The sequence below is a fragment of the Aethalodelphis obliquidens genome, unplaced genomic scaffold (genome assembly GCF_003676395.1).
Source record: "Aethalodelphis obliquidens isolate GAN/ISIS:26980383/991018 unplaced genomic scaffold, ASM367639v1 scaffold5, whole genome shotgun sequence".
Lineage (NCBI taxonomy): Eukaryota > Metazoa > Chordata > Mammalia > Artiodactyla > Delphinidae > Aethalodelphis > Aethalodelphis obliquidens.
The window spans coordinates 27,624,238-27,637,789 of record NW_020837949.1 but is presented as its reverse complement, the minus strand read 5'-3'; the positions used below and the strand labels follow the sequence as shown (position 1 = coordinate 27,637,789).

Below are 13,552 nucleotides of genomic sequence, written 5' to 3'. Positions count from 1 at the left end.
CCCACCGTCCTCCAACAAATAAGGTCAGCCTGACAGAGAAGGACGCAGGTGCCCCAGCTGAGGCTACCCTAAGTCAACCTACAGATGGGCAAACATATGCGAGCACCCAAGATGAGCAGAGATGTCTCCATGATCCTGAGGTGACCACACATTCATGACTCAGTACAGCTGAGACCTCAGTTGCTTAGCCTATCTAGACTCCTGAGCAATGACAGATACTGACCTTTGAAAAAAGTAGTTTATAAAAGAATACTGCCCTTATATACAGTGAGTTTTTATACAGCAGCTGATATAGTTCCCTCTACAAAATGATCTACTCCATTAATCTCCAGGTCTGGGACTAAATCTTATTCTCATTCTTTCAATACTCAGTTTCCAGCACATTGTAAGTTCTCAATGAAAGTTAATTAAATTGATAGCGTCTTATCCTCCAAATTCTAACCTGTAATATTACTCATGCAATAATGCATCTACTTAATTTTATCTTCGTCAGGGTGATCATTCTAGTTAGAGCAATAGTTAAATATACATAATAAGTTTAACCTTTAATTCTTCCACAGATTTAATACTCATAAAACTGAATTTCTTATAGCTGTACCTGAGTTCTAACGAGATAAATGAGCACTTGGAATATGACCAAATTATCTTAAACTTTAATGGGTATAAATCAAACTACATAAATTGCACTCTCTTCCACATTCTGAATTCAACTCAAGGTCTACAGAACTTTAACACTAAATTGAAAACAACTTTTCCTTCTCATTCAATCTGCCAAGTTACGGGACAGAATGGCAATCAAACAGAGTAGAAAAACATTACTAGTAGTTTGGAAAGTAATGGGGGCAAAACCTCACACCACAGCCTGTGCACTCAGAGGACAGAGAAAGTAGCTGAATATTCCTCAGCAAACACAAGATTAAAGACTAAGGATGGTAATTGGTGGTACTGTTCTCTTTCTTTGAGCCTAGGACAAAATACATCTTAATATTAACTCAATCATTTAGACTGGATTTTTGTTCGAAAGGGCGGAGAGAAGGCAACATACTCAAAAAAGGGAAAAAAATAAATAAATAAAAGCAGAATCTTTTGAATAACCACCAGAACTTGCCCTGTTCTCTGAACAGACTATTCTGCTCCTGTAGTTAAGAACCGCCAAGGATGAGGAGCCTGCTTTTGGAGCCCTGTCATTTCAAAGTTGCCCTAAAACCCTTAGATTCTAGACCTTCTTAAGCCACAATCGGGGTCATTGAAGGTTTTTGTTTTTTTTTTTTCCCTTTGCAGTACGCGGGCCTCTCACTGTTGTGGCCTCTCCCGTTGCGGAGCACAGGCTCCGGACGCCCAGGCTCAGCGGCCATGGCTCATGGGCCCAGCCGCTCGGCGGCATGTGGGATCCTCCGGGACCGGGGCACGAACCCATGTCCCCTGCATCGGCAGGTGGACTCTCAACCACTGCACCACCAGGGAAGCCCTCATTGAAGGTTTTTATAAGCTTTGTCTTCCTAACACCAGTCCCCTGGAGTGCGGTTAACTCTGAGTGAGCTCTTAGCAGTCAGAAATAGCAAGGCAGCGGCGATTAAGATTTTCCCACTCAGATCCCTTACGTTTTTCCGATTCACAGGTCAAAAAACCTTACTCATTTATTAGGTAATTTAATCCCTCCTGGGAAGCAGCAGAGAAGAAAAAAAACAGGAATATGGAGTCATCACACTAGCAGAAACTGTACTGAAACACAAAGTTATGTGTAATTCATTAAGCACACGGCTAGCATGGCAGGGGCTCAGCAAAGGGGCCCTTTCCCCCTTCCAATTTTATGAAGGCTCTTTTCTGTTTTCCACCTAATAATATTTTCTCATCCTTCAAGGCTGATCCCCATCTCCCTTTTGCAATCATCCCAGTCAAAACAACGTGCTCCCATTTTTTTTGTGTCTATTTGACAGTCATTTAATTTTGCCATATATTATATAGTGTAGTTAGATGCTTATATGTCTGGCTATACTTTTGTTTGATTTAGAATGTCTTGGAAGAAGCAATGTCATCTTATTTCTGTAAATCCTGTTTCCCTCCCTTGTTCCCAGAACAATAAAATTTGCTCAGGGTCCCCAACCAATGTGTGACTTTTCAAGCACTTATTCTTCAAAATATTAAGACATAGCAGTAGCTTTCGGCAACCTCTGCATTATACAGTCATCCATTAAAAAAAATAGAACCGGCAATGATTTGTCATGTCGTCCCTCAGCTAAGAATTACTTTGACAACAGTTGTCCGGAAAAAGGCTTATTTAACATCACAGGATCAGAGGCCATGTGTCTCACATTTTCTCTCTAAAAGTCAAGAATTCCATCCACATCTCTGTATCTGAAAAATGATATAAAAATTGAGTTATAGCCATAAACTAACAACTATTTCTAATATATAAGCAACTGGACTCTACAATATTTTAAATGCTCCTTTAATTATCTTTTATATATCAAGATATAGATATATATATATATACACACACACACACACACACACATACCTATATAGATATGTATCAAGTCATAAGCCAAATAGTCATTATCCAGTCATTTTGTTCATTTCAGTGCCTCAAAGAAAGCCCTATCATCATATGAGCAGTAATAGTTACAGCAACTAACTTTCTCAACAACCCTTGAGGCCTTCTATTCCCTGCCCAAGACACACTCAAATCCTGCAACCCCTAGAAACCATCTGACTAACCAGGTACAAATCATGTTCTTTCTACTGTGAACTGCCTCTAATTTTTTATCACTAAAAAAACTTGTAGTTATACTTTAGAGTAAAAACAGTATATATCATATATATACATTTTTAAAATAAAAATAAATCAAGTACTATGTACATTTTTAAGAAAAAAATACTATTCTTCATTTTTCCACAACCTTTCTTAGGAAATTATATACTGCCTGGTGATATTTTTCCACAGGTGTTGAAACAACATTAATTTACTTTTCATTCTAATGAAGACTTTTTTGATTCTCAATTATAAGTTCTTTGAGGGTAGGATTTTGTTATATTCCTTTGTCTTCCTACGGAGCCTAGTACACTGATTTGTGTAAAATCAATTACTTACTTGATTTTTCATAATAAAAGTGACTCTCTGACACGAAGAACTTGGCAAGTCCTATTTTTCACATACGCTCCAGGATGACAATCCAAGAACCACTTACTCAATACCTACACGATTCTCTCGCTCATTCATGCAAATATTTATCAAGAACCTACTATGTGCACAGTTCTCAGTGCTGAGGCTACAGCAGTGGTCAAAAAACCAATTTTCTATATTCATGAATCAATCTTTATTGTGTACCTGGGGATTCAAAGATGAATGAGGTCAAGGGTGTATCTCACCCAAGAACTCTGATGTGATAAATAAGTAATGTGAAGTAAACGGCAGAGCAGTAGGAAAGGATAAATCCTGCCCTAAGATGGAGCAGTTTATTCACACACTGTCCGGATACCCTAAGCTAAGGTACCACATTCACTAGTATGTTTCATGCAGTTTACAATAAAGCAGGCCAAACAGCACATGTGATCACAAAGCTTCCTTGACTCAGGTTCATGAAGCTCACGGAGCTGCTAAATTTCTATATTTAAAAACAAATCTTTGTTTCGTATCATGTTTCACAGTAGGTCTCATTAGTTTTAACAGGAATAGGAATTACTTACATTTCACAGGTTTAATTAATTCTGAAGCTAAGCTGCCTGGGTTTGAAACCTGTATTTACACTAGCTCTGCAACCTTGGGCAGCTCACTTGAACTTATATGCCCTGGTTTCTTTACCTGTAAAGTGGGGAAATTAGCAGTACCAAACTCTTAGAGCTCTTATGAGGGTTAAACAAATAAATGTACAGTATCTAAAGCATTCAGAACACTGCTTGGCTCATACACAGACCGATATGTGTTACCACCATCATCATCTTTATAGTCTTATTCACTTATTTTACTAGATAAGAGTGATGTCAGGGTCTTTAAGGGACTTTCTCAATCCTTTAATTCTAAGGAAGTCTCTATATTGACATAAAACATTTAGTATCACTTTTCCATATATAACATACATAACTACTGATCTATTGCATAAACGCCTGTTAACATCTGCAGCTAAACAGTAAGTGATTGCCCATTAGAGAAAGTATTTCATGATTCATGAAGGATGCATGATAATAGAGTTGCTTATTATGAATATTATCCTCTTAATGTATATGCCAACTTCAAAAAACAGGTCCTGGGCTTCCCTGGTGGCGCAGTGGTTGACAGTCCGCCTGCCGATGCAGGGGACACGGGTTCGTGCCCTGGTCCATGAAGATCCCACATGCCGCGGAGCGGCTGGGCCCGTGAGCCGTGGCCGCTGAGCCTGCGCATCCGGAGTCTGTGCTCCGCAACAGGAGAGGCCACAACAGTGAGAGGCCCACATACCGCAAAAAAAATAAATAAATAAAAATAAAATAAAATAAAATAATGAACATACTTTGAAGAAATGCTTTTGGTCAAATATTGTGGAGAAAAAGAAATATATTGAGTAGCACACCAAGATCCCAGGTATTAAAGAGAGGTAAAGTAAACCAAATATCCAAAGGTACAACCAGTTTAAGAAGAGACAGATAGGGACTTCCCTGCTGGTCCAGTAGTTAAGATTGCAAGCTTTCAATGCAGGGGGTGCGATTTCGATCTCTGCTCAGGGAACTAAGATCCCACATGCCACACGGCCAAAAAACAATAATAATAACAAAGTTTAGCTTAAAAAAAAAAAAGATAATTCTTAATTGTCTATATAAAACAGACATACAACCAAGATGGAAAAGACTATTCATAAAATCACTGAAGGAGTACCATTTATGGAGCTAAAAAAATTAACAGCAGACAGACTTTGGAGAATTTGTAAGCCCTGAGTATAAAGATATATTTTCAATTTAATTGGTGATACAGGTTTACTAGGGTTTTTCACATATATGGATATATTCACACACACATACACATACTGCCATGGTTAGAAATGTCCATCACAGCTAAAGGCTACCAAAAAATCTAAGATATTAGAAAATCGCTACTGATGGATTAATTGTTGAAAACAGCTGTATACAGGAAACAACATGTAACATCCCTGAAAAGGGAGACCTTGAAATACATAAGCCAAAAAAGATCATAAAATCATAGAATACTAGGTTAGAAAGAACAATAAAGCCCAACCGTGCTTCTGAAGCATCTGCCGTCTTTGCAGAAGCACAAAGCCATGAAATTGAGATCATAATGGAAAGAAATTCCATGGCACTATTGAAGTGATACTTTAATTTAAAAATTATGGAGAAAAAACCCCAAATATACAATTTTACACAGAACAATAAGTGCTCCAATACTCATCCACTTAGTCAACAAGCTTTTGTTGAAAGCATTTGTGTGCCACAAAATACTTGCTACATTTGGGGAATAAGATGATAACCAGGGCAGAAATGGTTCCTTCAGGGAACATACGTTCAAGAAGTCATTAAGATCTAGGTCGACATGTTTCTCAAAATACAGACCGAACCAAAGTCATCCCCAGGTGCAAGTTCAAAATTCAGATGCTCCATCCCAAGGAATTATGATTCAATAGGTATTGGGTAGAATCCAAGATCTGTTTTTAATAAGCTTTAGTGGAAAGAGTGAGGTTTTGGCTCTGCTATTAGCTATGCAGCTTTGGGCACTAGTCACTTAACTTTGTCTCTAAGATGGGAATAATTCTGTTTAAAAGGTTTATTCTGAAGAATAAAAACATTTTCGAAGTGTTTTGCACAGTACGTGGCACAGGTGTATTCAAATGGCACCGTGAAAGTCAGAAAATCTGGATTCACACTGATCTCAGATGCTTACCAAATATGCAACAGTGGACAAGTCATTGAAACCTCTGTGAGCTTCAGTTTCTATTTATGGAATTTGTGGGTAGTAATATTTTCACTGTTTAGCATAAAGATACTGGAAGAAGAAAAAATAGATATTTTTGGTAAGCTGTAAGAAGTACCACAGAGGTAATTATAGTAGAGGCTACCAGCAGGTTTTTAAAATTTTATTGAAGTATAGTTGATTTACAATGTTTTGTTTAATTTCTGCTGTATAGTAAAGTGACTCAGTTATACATACATTCTTTTCATATTCTTTCCCATTATGGTCTATCACAGGATATTGAATATATAGCTCTCTGTGCTATACAGTAGGACCTTGTTGTTTACCCATTCTATATATAATGGTTTGCAGCTGCTAATCCCAAACTCCCAGTCCTTCCCTCCAACCACCTGCCCTTTAGCAATGACAAGTCTGTTCTCTATGTCTGTCTGTTTTTGTTTCGTAGATATGTTCATTTATGTCATAGTTTAGATTCCACATATAAGTGATTATCATATGGTATTTGTCTTTCTCTTTCTGACTTACTTCACTTGAGACTACCAGCATTGTTAGTCATAGCAAAGTATACTAAAATATAATCCTTAAAAAAGAGGGTAAAGACTTTTGTAGGAAAAATTGAGAAGCAATTTTTTTACCTTATTTTTCCAACAAAATTTACGTATCAAGAGTTTGAGTACCGAATGTGTGCCACCTGGGAAAATGGTAACTCCCCAAATGTAAATCAGGAATATAGACTCCATAGACGTTAATATAAATCTTAACCCCTTTGAGAACTTCACAAAGACAAGTCAGCTACAGTCTCACAAGCCAACAATTGTTGGAAATACTACCCAAAGAATAGAAAACCCTGGATCACCTAGCCCAATACTTAAACATTACTACCCACCAATTAGATAATAGAAATAGAAACACTGGAGCTCACAGAGGTTCAATGACTTGTCTGTTATGTGTTTGGTAAGCATCTGAGTTCAATGTGAAGCCACATTTCCTGACTTCCTAATAGGCCGCAGTCGTTTCCCAGCTGCCATTTTGAACACTCTTCAGTACTTACATCTCTTTCTGTAACAATCCCAGCAAGCGATCATCTAATTCCATTGGTCGGCAATCTACCAGTAGTAAGCGAATCACCTGGAAAGCTTTTAAAAATATAGATTCTGAAATTCTGATTCAGTAAGCCCAGGGCAGAGCTCTGGGACCCCTCTGTGCAAAATGCTTCCCAAGCGATTGTGAAGTGGGCGGGAACCTGGCCGCCAGTGATGCTGCACTCTCCAGTCCACTCTGTATCTGGGCGGTGCAACCAAACTCCAATAGTATTAGGTTGAAATCTTCCCCACTTCAGTTTCCATGTTAATTCTAGTTTTATCCTTGGGGCCACACACAACACAAGCCTCATCTGTCTTTAGGCCCTTCACGTGATCTATATTATGGTATGTTTCAAATCTGTTATCACTAAACTTATCCACATCTTTTCATTTGTAGTTTGTACCCAGAAGAGCACACCATCCAAGTTTAGAAACCAAATGGTGATACTCCTTTATTACAGGAAAAATAGTCTCATTAACACAGCTTAAGTGTGCCTTTTACTAAACGGACAACAACATATTATGCTTACTTCTTTGTAATACCCTTATGAAAAACACTTACTTTGGAATATATTTATTTTGGAGTAATTTTAGGTTTACACAAAAGTGGCACATGTAGAACAAAGAGCCCCCATGCCCCCCTCACCCGGTTTCTTTTCCTAATGTTAACATGTACAATACCACAGTACTGAACCAAAAATGAGTTTGCTTAATTACATCTTTTTACACAAATTACTTAACCCATTTCTTTCCTCCTGAACGCAGACGTTTGGCTTTTCTTTTACTACATGATGCAAGTATAGGCCCTTACATTTCATCTATTAAGATTCAAGGCAAGATTTCATCTTGCAAAACTTTGGCTCAAAGACTCAAGCTTTGGATACCCTATACTTGTTAAGATATTCTGAGTTGGGCTTCCCTGGTGGCGCAGTGGTTAAGAATCCGCCTGCCAATGCAGGGGACACAGGTTCGAGCCCTGGTCTGGGAAGGTCCCACATGCTGCAGAGAGCAACTAAGCCCACGAGCCACAACTACTGAAGCCCATGCACCTAGAGACTGTGCTCCGCAACAAGTGAAGCCACTGCAATGAGAAGCCCGTGCACCGCAACGAAGAGTAGCCCCCGCTTGCCGCAACTAGAGAAAGCCCTCACACAGCAACAAAGACCCAATGCAGCCAAAAATAAATTAATTAAAAAAAAAAAGATATTCTGAGTCAAGGTTCAGTTAGACAGCATCCACTATTGCCACTAGATTCTTGCCACACACACACATCTGGTGAGTAAGACTTCTATACTTTTACCTCGTTTGACAGGCCTAGGCTTGGGATAACATACACCTCCCTCGGGTTGCATTAAGCCACTTCTGATACATACACACCATCAATTAATTACTAATCCAACCAAGTATCTGTACATCCAGTTACTTTGTTACTCCTGCAAAGATATTTCCCTGCCTCAGAAAACTTCAGACACGCTGCATCTCTATATTTTTAATTTGTACTAGTCTAATACACCTTTGTATGTTGTTCTTCAGCTGAGAGATGTACACTATCTTCACACTGGAAGGAATCCATGCACCAAATGACTCTAAAAGTCCTCAGGAAAAAAGGGAACTCTCTTAACATCTACTGGCCACTCACTGAAGCGGTTAATGACACTGTGTGAAAACTGGTGCCCATAGGAAGTCCACAGAGAATTCCTGATGACTCAGAAACTAAAATCAGAAGAAAGAGAAAGGTGGTATTGTAGTATTATCTCCCCGGGAAGAAAAGAATTCAATTTATCCTCATGAAATTAGTTCCTGGCCTTAAATATTATAAAGTTTAGTGAACAGAATGGCACAAGATAGCAATTTACTATTGAAATCCTGATTAAAAAGGATAAATTAGACATGTGGACCCAGAGATAGCTACACTCAGCTATATCAATCACTGCCAGAAGATTTTTCTAAACAGCTTACTTCTCCCTCAAAGGATGTGAATAATTTCCAATTCTGTTTATCTCTCAAAACCAGGCTGTGGAATCTGTTTTTAAATTGCAAAACAGAATTGACAACGCTTTCAAGGAAGGTGGCAAATTCACAGCCATCCTATCACACCAGTGAGCTTCTTAAAATGGGAAAGCCATTAAAAATGTCTTTTAAAAGGCATCAGACTCTTCAAACTTACCTCATAGTAACTCCGAACTGCATTGCAAAACGCTTCATCGGCTACAATCTGGGTTTCCCCATTGAGGAAGGCCTGGAACCGTTCTTTCAGTAACTGCAATTGCTGCTTGTTAAGCTGCAAGGAAAAAGAGGGAATCAGATCAAAAACTAGCCAATCCATGAAACATAATGACTTTTAAAAGTTACATTTGCTACTTGTGTCTAAGATTTCATACCTAGAATTAACTTATGGGTCATTTTAAAAATGTAGGTCACTGCCCCACATACTCTGCGATACCTGATATTGCGATGGAATCCAAATTTCTGCCCCAAACAGAATTCCCGTGATTACTACACTCTAATCCCTCTGTAGAGAGAAGAAAAAAAAAATCTAAAATTCGAATGAGAAACTAACTGGCAGCTGCCCTGAATAGAGAGAGCAGAAGGGACAAGTGCTCTTGGAGGTGAACGGCCAACCATCAGCTTTGGACAAAAGGTGACAGGAAAGACAGAGGGACCCAGAGAAAGAATCCTCTGGAAGAGACATCTGTGGTATGCCAAAAGCCTGGATTCCATGAGTAAACACACCTCAGTGCCTGAGCTGAGATAAAGGAATGATAAGGAGGCGAACAGAGAGGCGATGGGGGGCAGTGAGTGCATCTGGAGGCAGGCTAGGGGAAGGCCGTGACGCAGGGAGTGGAGTGGAAGTTCACAACCAGATTTGTTCACCCTGGGTCTACCCATCACAGTTACGGAGGGTGGGTTAGACACGAACCATGACTTACTAAGCATGTCCTCTAGTTATCGACTACAAGAAGAGGCAGCTACTTCATTTGCAGGGCTCACTACAAAACGAGAAAGAGAAGCTCCTTGTTGAGAAAATTAAGTTCAATACAGCAGCAAAAGAGCATTAAACCAAGCCTGGGACCCTTCTCAGCAGGAGCCCCAGGTGGCTGCACAGGCTCGTCCCCACGAAGCCAGCACCGACTACAGAGGCATCCACTTCACTAGAGGCAGGGTGCGTTAGGTCAAGCAGAAGCATTTTTTTTTAATGCTTAACTGGAGACAGAGCACGGTCTTGCAGATAAAACAACAAATCCTGAGATATAGAAGGAACAGAAGGAGTGATCTCTCCATTTCAGTCATCCTCATCAGACTGTTAAAGAACTCAGCCCAGTTCTGGATTCTACGGAGAGATGTGAAGCATTTGGAAACATGCGGAGGATAAAATGACAAACTGGTATGATTTGGCTTCCAAAAGAAGGCCGATATGAAGTAAGTTTAAAACTGTTCAAAAGGCTTACTAAAATGCCATTCAACTATGAGACAAGCTCTTTCAAAGCACGGCTTTTATTTAGGGGTCTAATAAACAAGACAGCCTGTAAAGAAACTGCTGCTGGTAGTAACAGACTGATAAAGAAGTGTCCTATTGTGCCGCAGTGTAAAAAAAAAAACCCCTTGCCCCGAGCAGTGGAGAGAGGAGACCATTCCATTTCTTTAGTAAGGTTACCTTCTTCATTTTAGGGAAAGCTAAACCAAGCTGAAAAGCAGGAATGTCACCACTATATTACACTCTCCATTTCTATAATATGAAGAGAATGAAAGCAGGAACCTTTCGTGTATGTGTACTAGCAAGGCAAATTAAGCCCATGCCTTTAGCTCTCTAAACATGGTTCACAAAAGGGACCAGATGAAAGTAGGACAGCAACTGCTGAGAATGAAATGGCTGAGAGCAGTCTAGTTGCCAAGCCCTGGGAACCGCCAAGAAGGGCTTCAACTTGCAAACCAACTGCCCAGGTAAAATAATGTAAATGGAAATGTACACAGGGGAATGACAATGACCTGGAGGGGACCTTAATGATCATTTGTCCCAACTCCCTCATTCGATAAATAAAGTAAATATTGTTCAAAAACTACAACCTAGGGATATCTTCCTTCAATTTTCTTCGTTCAGAGGCATTTTATTCTTTAAGAACTAAATCTTTTCAATTTCTAGTTTGCCAGTGTTTAAGTTCAGCCACTGTGGCAGTGAGTTATGTTTTGGTGATTATGGTGTGGGAAATTCAAGCATATGAATCAAGAGAAGGAGACGTGCACAAACCATCTTCTTGGAAACTCTAACAATGGTGATGTAGTTTACAAAACATGCCAGAGGCACGTGGCTAAGCTTAAGGCTTCAATTTTTTTTTTTTTTTTTTTTTTGCGGTCCGCGGGCCTCTCACTGTTGTGGCCTCTCCCGTTGCGGAGCACAGGCTCCGGACGCGCAGACTCAGCGGCCATGGCTCACGGGCCCAGCCGATCCACGGCATGTGGGATCTTCCCGGACCGGGGCACGAACCCGTGTCCCCTGCATCGGCAGGTGGACTCTCAACCACTGCGCCACCAGGGAAGCCCAGGCTTCAACTTTTTTATGAATAAAAATGACTGCAGTTACATTTAAGACATAAAATGACAGCCATATCATAACGATATACAAACAGTCAATAAATGGATACTCCATTAGTACAGAGAAAAGGTCTACAATTCTACATAAAAGAGATCGGAAGGAAAAAAGGCAATTTAGAATCTAGCAGTGGGAAAGCAGTCAGAAAGAATTTCCTAAAAGCTATTGGCATTATCAAAATAAACTATGCTATACATCAACTGATAGAGACCAATGTAACAGACCCATGAAATAGATCCAAATACAACCAGAACTGTACTATAAAATACCTTTATTCCACCTCAAATCAGTAGTAAAAGATGGTTTCTTCAATCAATGATGTTAGAATAACTGGGTAGCCATGGAGAAAAATATTAAGTTGGACCATAACACATGGTTACAGCCCAAATGAATGAAAACTTCTAATGTAAAAAAAGACCAAACCGTAAAGGTATTAGAAGAAATGGGAGAATTCCTTTTAACACGGGCATGAGAAAGATCTTTTTAAGCATGAATCAACATCTACAGGTCATAAATTTAGCTGCCTAAACATTAAAAATAAATTTAGTATTGTAGTAATCATTTTGCAATATATGTGTATCAAATCATCACATTATACTCCTTAAACTTATACAATGTTATGTCAAATACATCCTTTTTTAAATAAATAAATTTAGCATGGCAAAACATACCATAAATAAAATCATTGGAAAAAAAGACTTACCAGAAAAAAAAAAAAAAAAACTTGCAACTCATACCCTAAAGAGCTAGTTTTCAAACATATAGATCCTAGAAATTGACAAGAGTCTAACCCATAAGCCAACAGAAAGACAGGCAACATGGATGTACTCAGAGAAATGACTCAAGCTATGAAAACATGCCTAACTTACTTTACATTTTTCTTTTCCAAATGAAGTCTACCTGAGAGCAGAAGGCTCCTGGGAAGATGGTGGAGCAGGAAGCACCAGAAATCTGTCTCCCAGGGGCTTCCCTGGTGGAGCAGTGGTTGAGAGTCTGCCTGCCAATGCAGGGGACACGGGTTCGAGCCCTGGTCTGGGAGGATCCCACATGCCGCGGAGCAACTGGGCCCGTGAGCCACAATTACTGAGCCTGCGCGTCTGGAGCCTGTGCTCCACAACAAGTGCGGCCACGACAGTGAGAGGCCCGCGCACCGCAATGAAGAGTGGCCCCCTCTTGCTGCAACTAGAGAAAGCCCTCGCACAGAAATGAAGACCCAACACAGTCAAAAGTAAATAAATAAAATTTAAAAAAAAGAAAAAAAGAAATCTGTCTCCCACCCTAGACAACAGCTGCATCCGCAGTATGTATCTGATGTAAATATTCTGGAACTCTGGAGTATACTTAAAGGCTTGCAACATGAAAGGGGAGGCTTGACTGGAAACTGCAGTTAACTCTAATCAATTTCAGCTCTGCACAGTAGCACTTCCCACCCCTCAAGCCCCACATTAGCAAAAAACAACAAAAAAAATGCTGACCACCTAACTTTTCATAAATAAAGGAGTAAATAATACTATGTCCAAACAGTGGTAATACTATTAGCTTTATAAAAAAGTATGACAAAGTTCTCTTATGTACTGATGTGAAAATATCCTCAAAATATCTTGGGGAAGGAAACAGTATAGAACAGTATTTAAAATAAGCCACCACTTCCATAGAAAAGGGACAAAAATCAGAACATGTATTTGCTTCCATATACAGACAAACTATGGAAGAAGGATGGCCTTGGACACTGGACAGATGGAAAATAAGGATGAAAAAGATCTTTCAACCTATATCACTATTCATTTTAAGTTTTAAATCACAGGACCCTTCTTACATACTCAAATTTTAATTTACATTTAAATTAAGCTTTAGGGCTTCCCTGGTGGTACCGTGGTTGAGAGTCCGCCTGCCGATGCAGGGGACATGGGTTCGTGCCCCAGTCTGGGAAGATCCCACATGCAGCGGAGCGGTTGGGTCCGTGAGCCCTGGCTGCTGAGCCTGCGC

General features: G+C 39.6%; 1 protein-coding gene across 9 annotated transcripts in view; it reads right to left on the bottom strand.

Annotated features, from left to right (window-relative positions):
- The window catches only part of CADPS2 (calcium dependent secretion activator 2), a 483,666-nt gene that overhangs the window by 366,411 nt on the left and 103,703 nt on the right, over positions 1 to 13,552 (bottom strand). For all 9 annotated transcript variants that reach the window (XM_027102072.1, XM_027102066.1, XM_027102065.1 and 6 more), the window contains exon 2: positions 9,146 to 9,259. In XM_027102072.1, coding sequence (XP_026957873.1) covers positions 9,146 to 9,259 — 114 coding nt within the window. The remainder of the gene's footprint in view (positions 1 to 9,145; positions 9,260 to 13,552) is intronic.